Raw genomic sequence first — 13,321 nt, 5'->3', positions numbered from 1 at the left:
ACTGTTTTTTGACAAACACCAAGGTCGTGCGGTAATGTAAATGTCGTCCAACTCCACACCTCTGAGTTTACGAGAAGAAATTGATTAAAAATTCAGTGTTTAAACCCTTTTTGAGCACTCAAGAACACCGTAAGGTAACGTTATACCTCGGTGTAATTTGCATACATATTTATTTCTGAAATGCTGGAAAGTATTTAAAAGAACAAAACTTCATAGTTGCTCCACCACAGCGACTGGGAGCAGGAAGAGAAGAAAAGCACGTAAACATTCAAAATGGATCTTTATTATGGCAGCAGCAGGTGTGCAATACAATTTTAAAATGTGTATTATAAACAGATTGTCACGGCAACACCAGGCTCTTCCACCAATCAGCGATCCCAATCACCGAAGTTCTGATCGCCATTCACTAATCACCAGCACCACAGTATAAGAGCACCCAGATTACCTACCTGCATCCGATTAGCAAAACCAGCTCCTGGAAACACACTCCGTCATTACCCGATCTCTCAAAACCTGGTAACAGAGAATATCTCCATCAGTACCATCTTCATTCAAGTTAAAGACTCTATCTGCCATTACTCACCTGCTTCTGCTGTTCACTTACATCTGTACAATAAACTTGTCTGTTTGATTCTAACCTGTCTGTGTCTTGAGTCTGACTACACGTTACAGAAGACCAGACCATACCATCATGAATCAGACAGACGTGGACCCATTCCAGGAGCTGGTGGATTCACTTCGCCGTGTGCTCACTCCTCCTGTCACCACCACCACACAAGCACCCGAACCTGTTCCTGCACCAGGCACTCCTCCTCCTGGACCGATCTGCAGGATTTCTCCTGCAGTGTTCGCTTGCCCTGGAGATGCAACTGCATCGGTTCCCCATGGAGAGAGGTAAAATTGTATTTATTCTGCCCTTGCTAACAGGTCGAGCACTCCAATGGGCAGAATCATTGTGGGAGCAGAATGGACCGGTCAGGCAATCCTTGAATGCCTTTACTACTCATTTCCGTGAAGTCTTCTGTCGGCCAGTAGGAGATGCTTCAGTCGGTGAGCAATTATATCATCTGAAACAAGGCAAAACCTCCATGCAAGATTATACTCTCCGTTTCCACACTCTAGCGGCCTCAAGTGGTTGGAACGAGCACTCTCTGTTAACCACCTACCGCCAAGGACTTGAACCGTCTCTGCGGTTCCATCCCTCTGCCTATGATGACACCATGGGGCTCGAGCGCTTTATCCAGCTCTCCAGCCGGGTGGCAAATCGGATTCACAGCTGTATGGAGGAAAATCGATGTCAAAATCCACCCATTTCGTTCTGCCAACCAGAGTTTCCCAGCCCTCCAGAACTACAGTGCAAACCTATGCAAGTCGACAACACCCGGCTGTCCTCGGCCAAACGCCTAAGTCGGCTGACCCAGGGATTATGTCTATACTGTGGCCAAAATGGACATGTAATACGGACATGTCCCGTCCGTCCCCAACGACCTGTGGTGAGTGTGGTTTCCTCCTTTCCTGGGTCCCATTCAGCTACAGGTCGCCCAGTTACACATGGAAAGCATTTGTCTGTTGGTTCTGGAGGAATCCACCGCTGGAATCGTCCTAGGGTACCCCTGGCTCATTTCCCACAATCCCTCCATCTCATGGTCAACTGGAGAAGTCTTGAAGTGGAGCAATTAATGCTTTCCTGAATGTTTTCCTAACCTTCCATGACCCATCTCATCGGTTCCAATGATTCCATTCAACTCCACGTCCATAGAGAGCCCCTTGAGAACCGTTCCATCGACATTCCGAAGGACTATGCCCAGAGACATTTTCTGCCCAAAATGAGCCTCCAAGTTACCATCTCACAGACCATGGAACAGTGCCATTGATCTCATACCTGATGAACCAGTGCCCAAAAATATATTCTCTTTCCATCCCTGAAAAGAAGGCTATGGAGGAGTACATCGAAGAGGCGTTACAGCAAGGCTACATCCGTCGATCTACTTCCCCTGCTGCTTCTAGCTTCTTCGTGGCCAAGAAGGACGGAGGCTTGCGGCCTTGCATAGATTACCGGGCTCTAAACAAGATCACCGTCAAATACAGGTATCCACTTCCCCTCTTCCCATCGGCACTAGAACAGCTACGCGGAGCCAGGATCTTCACGAAGCTGGAACTCAGGAGTGCATATAACCTCATCCGGATACGTGAGGGGGACGAGTGGAAGACTGCCTTTGTGACACCTACTGGCCATTATGAATATCTTGTCATGCTGTTTGGACTGGTAAATGCCCCCTCTGTATTCCAGAGTTATATGAATGAGGTTTTCCAGGAAGAAGCTAGACGCAGCAGGGGAAGTAGATGGACGGGTGTAGCCTTGCTGTAACGCCTCTTCGATGTACTCCTACACCGCCACGTGCTGGTCTACATCGATGACATCCTGATGTACTCCCGGAATGAGGGCGAACATCGCCTGCACGTCTCTGATGTCCTCCAACGGCTCGGAGAACACCAGCTGTATCTAAAAGCTGAGAAGTGCACATTTCACCAGGCTTCAATCCAGTTCCTCGGGTATCAGATCAGCTCCCAAGGCAGCAAGATGGACGAGGGGAAGGTTGAAGCCATCAAAACCTGGCCCAAACCCACTACTATCAAAGAACTCCAGCGATTCCTAGAATTTCTACAGACACTTCATTCACAACTACAGGTCCATCACTGCACCACTTACCAATCTCCTCAAAGGCAAGTCCAATTCTCTGTCCGAAGCCACCTCAGCCATGAAGACCCTCCAAAAGGCCTTTATGTAGGCTCAACTCCTAGTCCATCCAGACCCCCAGAAGCCCTTCATAGTCGAAGTGGATGCCTCAACATCTGGAGTTGGAGCCGTCCTGTCCCAACAGCAGGGGAATCCTCCTCGACTCCATCCATGTGCCTTCTTCTCCCAGAAATTATCCTCGGTGGAGCAAAACTATGATATTGGGAATAGAGAACTTCTTGCCATCAAGCTCGCCCTTGAGGAATGGAGACACTCGCTGGAGGGGGCCCGCCATCCATTTGTGGTATACACTGACCACCGAAATCTTGAGTATCTCCCGAAGGCCAAGAGGCCAAATCCCAGACAAGCTCGGTGGGCCCTTCTATTTATCCGATTCAATTTCACCATCTCCTATCGTCCAGGGACCAAAAATGCTAAAGCGGATGCTCTCTCAAGACCTCATGCTCCAGATGACCTATCAGAAAGCCCTGAACCTATCCTCCCATCCAGTCTGATTGTCAGCCCAATACAATGGTCCCTGGACGAGGACATCGTGGCTGCCAGTGTCTCTGATCCTACTCCGTCGGGGTGTCCCCCGAACCACACATATGTCCCTCGCAGCCAAAGGACCTGCTTAATTCATACAGCGCATATTTCCCTGGGCACTGGCCATCCTGGGACCAATCAAACCCTCTCACTGCTACAAGACTGCTTCTGGTGCCCGGGAATAGCCAACGACATCAGAAGGTACGTGAGAGGATGCCAGGAATGCGCCATGGCAAAGACACCATGCCACATACCATCTGGGAAGCTCCTTCCTTTCCCCATTCCTCGGTGTCAATGGTCACACCTAGGAGTTGATTTTGTCACAGACTTACCAGCATCAGATGATAATACCTGCATCCTAGTCACCGTGGATAGATTTTCCAAGGCTTGTCGTTTGGTACCCCTGAAAGAACTTCCAACTGCTATGGAAACTGCAGAGGTACTGTTTAATCACATCTTTCGAAACTTTGGCATCCCTGAAGACATAGTATCAGATAGAGGCCCTCGGTTTATTTCACGGGCTTGGAGTTCTTCCTTCTCGCTCCTTGGTGTGACCGTTAACCTATCTTCTGGATACCACCCACAGAGCAATGGTCAAACTGAGAGAAAGATCCAGGAGATAGGGCGCTACCTCCGTACCTTCTGCCACAGCCACCAGAACTCCTGGAACCGATTTATCGTCTGGTCCGAGTACGCACAGAACTTTCTCCGTCAGCCCTCTACAGATCTCACCCCCTTCCAGTGCATACTCGGCTACCAGCCACTTTTGTTCCTCTGGTCTGGGGAACCTTTGGACGTACCATCAGTCACTCATTGTTCCAGGAGAGTGAGAGGGTCTGGGACTCAGCACATCAACATCTCCAGCATGTAGTAAGACGTCACAAACATCATGCGGATGTCTGGAGAGCCACCACTCCCACCAGGGACATCCGACGAAGACTTCCCTGCAAAAAGCTGAGTCCCAGATTCATTGGTCCCTACCCCATCATCCGTCAAGTCAATCCGGTCACGTATGAACTCAAGGTCCCTTCACAATATAGAATTCACCCTACATTCCATGTCTCTCTGCTCAAGCCCTATCACTCACCAGTTTCTCCTGTTTCCACAGAGCCTGGTCCCGTAGACGAACCCCCTCTCCCGATAGAGCTGGAAGATGGAACGGTCTACTCGATAAAGGAGATCCTGAGTTCCCAACGTCGTGGGGGTAAATTTGAATATCTGGTGGACAGGGAGGGGTATGGCCCCGAGGAAAGATCATGGGTCCCAAGGGATGACATACTCGATCCCAATCTCCTGGCAGAGTTCCACGCTTCTCATCCCCAAGATCCAGCGCCACGTGGTCGAGGTCGTCCTCCACGACGTCGGGGTTTTCGGCCTTCAGGAGCGGGCCATGGAGAGGGGGGTTCTGTCACGGAAACACCAGGCTCTTCCACCAATCAGCGATCCCAATCACTGGAGTTCTGATCACAAGCACCTGACCGTCATTCACTAATCACCAGCACCACAGTATAAGAGCATGCAGTTCACACAAGCACATTGTCTGGTCTCCATTGTGGAAAAGGACTCCACTCGTATGTCAAGCTACTTACCTGAATTCCTGCTCCAAGTTTCCCGATCTCCTTCGTCTGCTCCTTGTGTTCCTGTGTGTTTGCTGCAATTACCTTCCTACATCCGATTACCAAAACCAGCTCCTGGAAACTTACTCTTACATTCTATGATCTCTCAAAACCTAGTAACAGAGAATATCTCCATCAGTACCATTTTCATTCAAGTTAAACACTCTATATCTGCCGTTACTCACTTCACTTACATCTGCACAATAAACCCATCTGCTTGATTCTAACCTGTCTGTGTCTTGAGTCTGACTACACGTTACATAGATATATCGTGTATAATTATATACAACTATAGCGCATCTATTTTTAAACGGGACATTTAAATAAACAATAAATAGGATTATATATTATAAAATATGCTTGGAATAATAAGAATACATTTTTCACAATAATAAGAATAAATTTGTAGATAAAATAAATTTTATTCGTAGAATCACAGAACTGGCTCCTCCACTGTGAATAAATTACATATGAGAAACAATTACCGTCCGAGTCGGGCTTATGACACACGATCATGACGATTAGAGACCCGAACAAAGACAGACAGCACAGACTGGGACTTAAATGCATGGTGAAACGAGGACCATTAACAAGACACACCTGAACAAAATGGCATGATTGAAACTGCCACGAATCCGGTCTATGAACTTCTGTTCACTCACCACCAGAGGTCACCCACTCTCCATATTGACTCTCACACTACACTACACTGTTACACTTACACTGGACTTCAGTTCCCACAATCCATTTGACTCTGATTACACACACGGCTGCAGCCAATCACACTCTCTACATAAACCATGGACTTCCTCTCTCTCTCACGGCCGAGTATTGTTTAGCATTTATCACTCTTCTAGCGATAGCTACTTTACCGAGCCAGTTCCCGGTCTAGTTCATAGTTCCTACTTTAGTCTTGCCTTGCCTGTTTTCCTGTGTGAAGATCCTTGCCTGTGTATTTTGGATTGCCCTATCGTCTTGCCGTTTGGAATCTGTTTGCCCCTGTCTGGACTATTGTTTGTGTTACCCCTTTTGTCAAGCCCTCTGGATTCTGTTTGCCAATCGAACCCACGCTTGTTCTAGGATTACTCTTAGTCTTGCCTGTGTTGTACCTGCTTGTCATTGTCTGAACCTTGCCTGTTTCATGACCACGTCTCTGAATAAAAGCCTTGCAAATGGATCCACGTCTCACGTCTCGTTCACCCCGTAACAGAAACACGAGGGAAAACTTGGTCATGGAGAGCAGATTGGGAGGAAAACACACACAGACAGTCCAGGGGTGTGACAGTTTTACAATGAAAATTTTAGTTTTTTTTTTTTTAGATTATTATCTACTCCATTGGCAAGGCAACACTGACTGCTACTCCTGAAACTGCACTTTGATGCATTCATCTGATAACTTATCGAAGTCTATGGTTAAAGCACCACTCAGCCGTCAAAGGCTGCAAATGCATATTGCAGATGCGGCTGCAGCAGTACCCACAGCAGTAAAAAGCTCATTATGTTTGAGTACCATCTGTATGCATATTAGGTGATTTGTTGTCCATACCTCCTCAGAGCAACTGAAGTCCAGCCATTCTTGCCTGTATCGGTCTATTCCATTAGAACACCTGAAAGGTTATTGATGCATACATTTAGCTGTCAGGAGAGAACAAATGCCTTACCTGAATTCTGCAGAAATACACAGCAGATACTCAGATCTAATGCTGCTACCTTTGTAGAGTATTGCACCACCCACAGCCTGATGTAAGGTTGGACTGGATACATTGTTCACAGGTATTATGATGGAGGCAGGCTAGCATAAAACAGGATACCACGTCTAATGTCAGGGTGCAAATCTATAAATAGTCAAGTTCATGAATATTTGTTTTCAATTTGAGCAGTTGTGCATTGTTGTAAAGAAGAGAAGGACAAGCTGTAATCCATTTACTCACTTGGTAAGGGGGTGAACTCAAATGCTGAGCTATTGACGATCTTTGTTGTATCAATCTCCACCCGATGGTATTCATAAATAGTCCGTCGTTTAGCATCTGTTGATGACACATCAATTAAGTATTGGTTAAAAGCATAACAGTGTAAATGTACCATAAATTAAATTAATTAACAGTCTCAATTGACCTGGAGACTGTGGAGAAGACAAAAGAGCCATGAAGGCATCAGACAGTCCCACTTTCACTGGATGCTCAGTGGAGTTCATTTTCACCACAGGCAAAGGAACCTGTAATGAAAAGTCAGAAGAAGGAAAGTAGACACTATCAAAGTCATATTTGCTCTATTTTTGTTCATTTGAAATGCAATAGTAATGGTCTGTGGGCATTTTATTTCACACTGGCTATATTTACATGCAACCAAATAGTCCGTTTGTAATCGGATTGATGGCTCAATCGGAATTAAAAGCCTTCACGTAAACACCTTAATTGAGCTCGATCGGAATGAAATTTGGATCGGATTGAAGGGGTGGTTTATTCCTTTTCTAATACGATATTCTAGTGCATATAAACACTTGATCGGATTGAACCCCGAAACTAAAAGAATTGCACGTGTGCAATGACGAAAAAATAGCGCAATGACGTATGACGCGCGGAACGAGCGGTTCTTACTTTTGAATAAAGTGTTGTATAAATGCATGTCCTGTCATTATAAAACTCTCCTTTCACTCGGCAGTGAACTCATCCCACCAGTTCTTGTTTCGGATTCTCAACCACAGGCAACCTGTTTTGTGCGCAGGCAGGGGCATTTTCACTGTGTGATAAATATAAGCAGCAATGCACAGCAGTTTATATGTTGGTTATATTTATCCAGAAATGGATATATATTAATTCTGCTGTTAAAAACAAACAAAGAAACAGTTTAAGAGAGTGGTTATTATGTGTAAACAGTGAGAAATTCTATTTTTGGACAGTGTGCGCATGTAAAAAAAAAAAATTCAGATTTGAAGCTTGTGACATATAAACACGCACATCAACCCGATCACTTTATTTAGCGTTCATGTAAACACTACATTCAGATTCATCAATCGGAATGAATTCAGTCCAATTGAACCAAAAATTGTGAATGTAAACGTAGCCATTATTGTTTTGATGTATTGGACTTTAAGCGATGATAACATTTTCACAGTAATACTCATTTGTCTACAGCTGGCTATATGTGTGTTTAATTGATCTTGGTTAAACTGAGCCAAATAAACTGTAGAATCTGACTTACGTCTTTGTAGCCGAAAACAATGGTCCCGTTATGACAGAGAACAGTCTGGAAGGTGAAAGCTCCTTCAGTCTCTCGATCTTTCAGCCTCACTTTGTCCCACTGCACCACAAATATGTCACCTGGAGCACCAAACCCAGGTAAATTATCAATTTAACTGACTGCAATTTTCTAATAAACTAAAATACATATTTCACTACTGATAAGATGAGGACAGTTTTGAGATATACACTACTGTTTAAAAGTTTGTTTGTTTGTTTTTATAGTTTTTGAAATACAAGATGTATAATTCTGACATGTAAACAAATCTTAATCAGAAATTGATTTTAAAAATAGTAATTGTGTGATGTAAACTCAAAAATTCGGACTTCTCAGAATTCTGAGATTACATCTAATTTTTTCTGCAACTGAATAAAAACATAATTTAAAAAATGTATTTGCGACTTTTTATCTCACAATTCTGATTTCTTTTTTTCACATTTGTGATTTTACATCTCTTACTATCTCGAATCAGAATTTATATTTTAAGCTTATATCTCACAATTTTGAGATTTTATTCATAATTCAGTATTCGGGGGGGGGGGTCTGGGGATACTAATTTCATTTATACTGTTTTTCAATAGGTCAAGCACCTTTTCATAAATACGGATGTGTCCAAGGTTTCTTTTTTTTAGGATTTACATTTTGAAAAAGTAAAACTTAAGTACTTCAAGCATTTTAAGCAGCTTATACGAACCCTGGTAATATTTGTTATAGACCGCTGTAATTGTCTACCCTGACAGCACATGTACGTCTTGGCGAAGTCTATTTTACGTCTGCATTTATATCTGCAAGACATATTTTTTTTTAGAGTGTTTGCTCATCTGCAATACGTCTACAGGACGTTTCCTTTTAGGTGTCAAATAGATGTCTATTAGATGTCTTTAAGATGTTCATGATTTAGAATGAATGTAAAACTGACATCTGAAAGACGTCTGTCAGACGTTTGTTGACAGCAGAGGCTTTACAGATCAAGAGATCTTTAACAGATATCTTGCAGACGTACGTGTGCTATCTGGCTAACAAACAAGTTTATTGTGATAATAAAAGTGTAGATATCAGTTAAATTGTGCGATAAACAATTTGCAAACAATAGTATAAAATAGCAGGTTTTTAAATTTTTAGGTGTTTAGATGCAAAAATGGAAGAATCCTAAAATAACATTGCATAGTTTTCATTAAATATTGATTCTTGTTAGAGCAATAAATAAATAAATGCATTCATACATGCATACATACACACAAAAGAAGCCAAAAAAAACAAATGATTTTCTGATTTTTATGGATTGACATTGAAGGCAGAAAACAGCTGGTAAATGCGATCGCTTTAATGTTCAAATCCAGTATAATAATGATCCACATACAATTTATTTCTTAACAGTTTATGTTCACGTCAAATCAAATCAAATCACTTTTATTGTCACATCACCACAGACATGTGCCTTCGTGAGTGAAATTCTTGAGAGCGTGCTCCAGACAGTGCAGAAACAATTTACATATAGACATTACCATACATACGTACAGACTTATACAGATGACAATGTGTAATATACACATACATATAATCAGTACACACACTGTACTATTAGACAGACATACAGTTACTGATACACATTATACACAGTATGTAGTACACATTCTATGTTATATACACACAGTAATATGCGAAGATGCAGCAGATTATATATAAACCGGATGTGCAAATGTCATGGATGTGCATTGGATGGTATCCAGTGCTGGCAAAAAGATTGTTGTATTTGTGCAGTAGTGTACTGGTAGTCCAGTTTGAACTGTATGGAATTAAAGTGCAGTGCGTGGTATATTGTAAAGTGGGAGTGTGCTGTAGGGTGTATTAGTTTTGATTGTTCATTAGCCTGATAGCCTGAGGAAAAAAGCTATACAGTATCTGAGTACGCCTCTATGTCGTCATCAGACGCTGCCCGGAACATGTCCCAGTCCACGTGATCAAAACAGTCCTGTAGTATAGCGTCTGATTGGTCCGACCAGCATTGAATTGTCCTGAGGGCGGGTGCTTCTCGTTTCAGTTTCTGCCTATAAGCAGGCAGGAGCAGAACGGAAGTGTGATCCGATTTGCTGAAAGGTGGGCGGGGGAGCGATTTGTAGGCGTCCCAGAATGGAGAGTAGCAGTGGTCAAGTACACGATCACCACGCGTGTTGATGGTGATGTGTTGAAAGTATTTTGGAGCTATTGTTCTGAAGTTGGCTTTGTTGAAGTCCCCCGTAACAATAAACGCAGCGTCTGGGTACGCGGTTTCCTGCTCGCTTATATTCCCATGCAGTTCCTTGAGTGCCTGGTCTGTGTTGGCTTGAGGGGGAATGTAAACAGCTGTGATTATGATCGCTGTAAATTCCCTCGGTAGCCAGAATGGTCGACACAGAAGCATATGAAATTCCAGATCAGGGGAGCAGGAGGATTTAATAGAGTGTAGGTTCCTTTCATCACACCACGAGTTGTTGATAAAGAAACAGACGCCCCCACCTCTGCTTTTCCCTGTGAGCTCTTTCGTTCTGTTCGAGCAGTGCACGGAGAACCCCGTAAGCTCAATGGCTGAGTCTGGAACCACTGCAGACATCCAGGTTTCTGTGAGGCAAATAATACAGCCGTCCCTTGTTTCCCGTTGGTATGAGATGCGTGCCCGCAGTTCACAGAGTTTGTTGTCCAGTGACTGAACGTTAGCCAGCAAAATAGTTGGGAGAGGAGGTCGGAGGGGACGGCGTCTGAGTCTGACAAGGACGCCGGCACTCTTCCCCCTTTTCCAGCGGCGTTTCCTCGGTCGCGATCGTGCAGCCCAGATAAAGGGCTCTGATGCGGTGTCTGTAAACAAGGCGCCGGCATTCAGGAACTCAAAGTCCGGTTTGCGTTGCGCGACGAAGGAACCAATGTTTAAAAGCGTGTGTCTATCGTAGACAGTTATACTGACAACATCAAACACGTGAAACAACAAAATAACAAATAAAACATAAGAAACATAAGAAAAACTGCAGAGTTTTCTTGGAGCTCGCAACACGGCTGCCATGCTCGGCGCCATCTTGGCCATCAAGATGGCGCGTGATACATATGTGGTGATGCGCTCCATCATGATAATGATTAGGGGATCGGGTATGCGCGGCAGATATAAAAAAGGGACGAGAATGGCGCCTAAGCGAGCGCGTCATTCTCGTTCTGGAAGTGACGTCATCCTGGCACGCCAGTGTTTACGTTCGGGAGGTAAGGAATGTTGGTAGCTGCTTAATTCTGAACGTGCGTTAGAAAAGATCATTTAAGACTCGTTCAATTCACAGTGCGACTGAGGAAGACTGTAAACTCATTGATAACGTATCCGTTACGGCAAGCCTGTAATTTGCACCCTATTGAGTGCACTGAGCGGTGTGATTCACCATTTACCGGTAAGTCATACTCATTTCAATATCAGGTTCACAAGACCATAAATTCGCAAATTATAAACGATGTGATATATTGTTTTTTTAGTGATCGATCCTATAATTCGCACCCTATTGAGTGCACTGAGCGATATGATTCACCATTTACCGGTAAGTCATACTCATGTCAATGTTAAGTTCATGAGATCATAAATGTGTAAATTATGTAAAAATGTGTTATATATTTCTTTAGTAATACAGGGGTGGTGTTACAGCAGGCTTGGTGGGAGTAGCTGGGCTTAGTGACGACCGATTGGATTGTGTCTCCCCCTTGCCAGAAACTCCTCGACCATTTCTCAAAAGACTATTACTGGAACCGCGTAGTTGTTGTGATCATCTGACTAATACTTTCTCTTATCTCTCATCCGTCTTGAGACGGCCGGAAAAATGGCGCATTTTCGGCCGTAGTGACGCATTTAGAATCTAGCAAATTCAGTGCTGATCCTTGGGCTGGAGTACAGCGGCGAATAACTGGGTTGTCATTTCTACTCGCTCTTTTAGCAGAAACATTGTCACTTAAAGTATTTACGTTAGTAAAATGGGTATTGTCTGTTTTTTAATGTTTATATGTATTTCTAAATCTGACCTGAGAAGGGTATACTTTTGAAAATACTGTAATCATCCGGCGACGCAGTGTTGGAAAACTATTAATGAGCGTTGGCCATTGAGTGGTTGCTTTTATCTTTTTTTTTTGTGTAAACAACTGATTCCATCTGTCCACATGTAATAAGGGTTCAACCAAAAGACTATTCCGTGGAAAGTGCGTTGTGTGTGCGTGTGTATGTGTAGGGTTGTTTGTCTCAATTTGTCCTCTCTTCCCTTTATCCAGAGTTGGGGTGCCAGCTCAACGCCCACGTCCTCTGGTGTGGTGGTGGTGTGCTTATCCCTTGCAGTGTTCACAGAGGGTGATTGGGTGCTGTGCGGTGAGAGCACTAATAGTTGCAGTGTTTACTGGGCAGGCGAGTTGAATCCCCAAATCTGAAATGGATAAGTGCTATGGTTGACATATTTATTCTACTGTGTGTTTGTATTATGCCGTTTGGTATTTTTCCTATTTGTATTTAATAAACGATTCGAACGTCCCTTGTTGTCTGTTATCTGACCCAGCCACCGCGTATCTGTGTGCTTTGCACTTGATGTACAAGCGGGTCCCCGGCCCATTTTCCGGGGTGGCGTAGTCTATTTTGTGCCATAATTGGTATTGTATTGCGCCTAAGAGAGCAAACTGCCACACATACATGCCTGTTTTCGATTATATTCGCCAAGCTATCATGTATTTAGAAATAATCTCGTATGTGATTGTCCGTTCCAGCGGTAAGAAACTGCGGTCAAGCCAGCCGCTCTTTGAAATGCACGGTCAAGCCGACTGCACTTTTTTGTATGTGCGTCTAATCGTGCACTTACGGTACGGGTGCTGAGAGCGGTCTAAAATTATGTAAAGAAGCTGTCATACCGGCGTTTCCTTTACACTTATGATTTTTACGTTTATTTTTTATTTTAATGTTTGCAAATACATTATTTTTGTACATAAAAGTTTGTATTGTACATTAATTATCATATTAATGTTAATAAATGTTATTTGTTTTATTTTAATGTGTGTGTGTGTGTATATTTGTCTAATTTTCAAACACTCAAAAAAAGCTCATAGTATTTGTTCCTGACTATCAATGTATTTGTATTCATTTTCAAGCCAATTTACTGTATAGTTTAAGAGAAAATTAAAGGCAACATCACCCCAAACATTC

At 43.4% G+C, this 13,321-nt stretch overlaps 1 protein-coding gene across 1 annotated transcript in view; it reads right to left on the bottom strand.

The window, feature by feature from the left end:
* plxdc1 (plexin domain containing 1) overlaps positions 1-13,321 on the bottom strand; it is a gene marked incomplete at both ends in the record, with an annotated part of 280,087 nt that overhangs the window by 59,456 nt on the left and 207,310 nt on the right. Inside the window, 5 exons of the mRNA XM_079397708.1 lie at positions 6,446-6,506; positions 6,610-6,691; positions 6,831-6,926; positions 7,015-7,114; positions 8,101-8,219. Of these exons, the coding sequence (XP_079253834.1) occupies positions 6,446-6,506; positions 6,610-6,691; positions 6,831-6,926; positions 7,015-7,114; positions 8,101-8,219 (458 nt within the window). The remainder of the gene's footprint in view (positions 1-6,445; positions 6,507-6,609; positions 6,692-6,830; positions 6,927-7,014; positions 7,115-8,100; positions 8,220-13,321) is intronic.

This window comes from Barbus barbus, assembly GCF_936440315.1.
Source record: "Barbus barbus genome assembly, chromosome: 38".
Lineage (NCBI taxonomy): Eukaryota > Metazoa > Chordata > Actinopteri > Cypriniformes > Cyprinidae > Barbus > Barbus barbus.
Note: the sequence above shows the minus strand (reverse complement) of the source record. Positions and strands in the feature narration are given on the sequence as shown.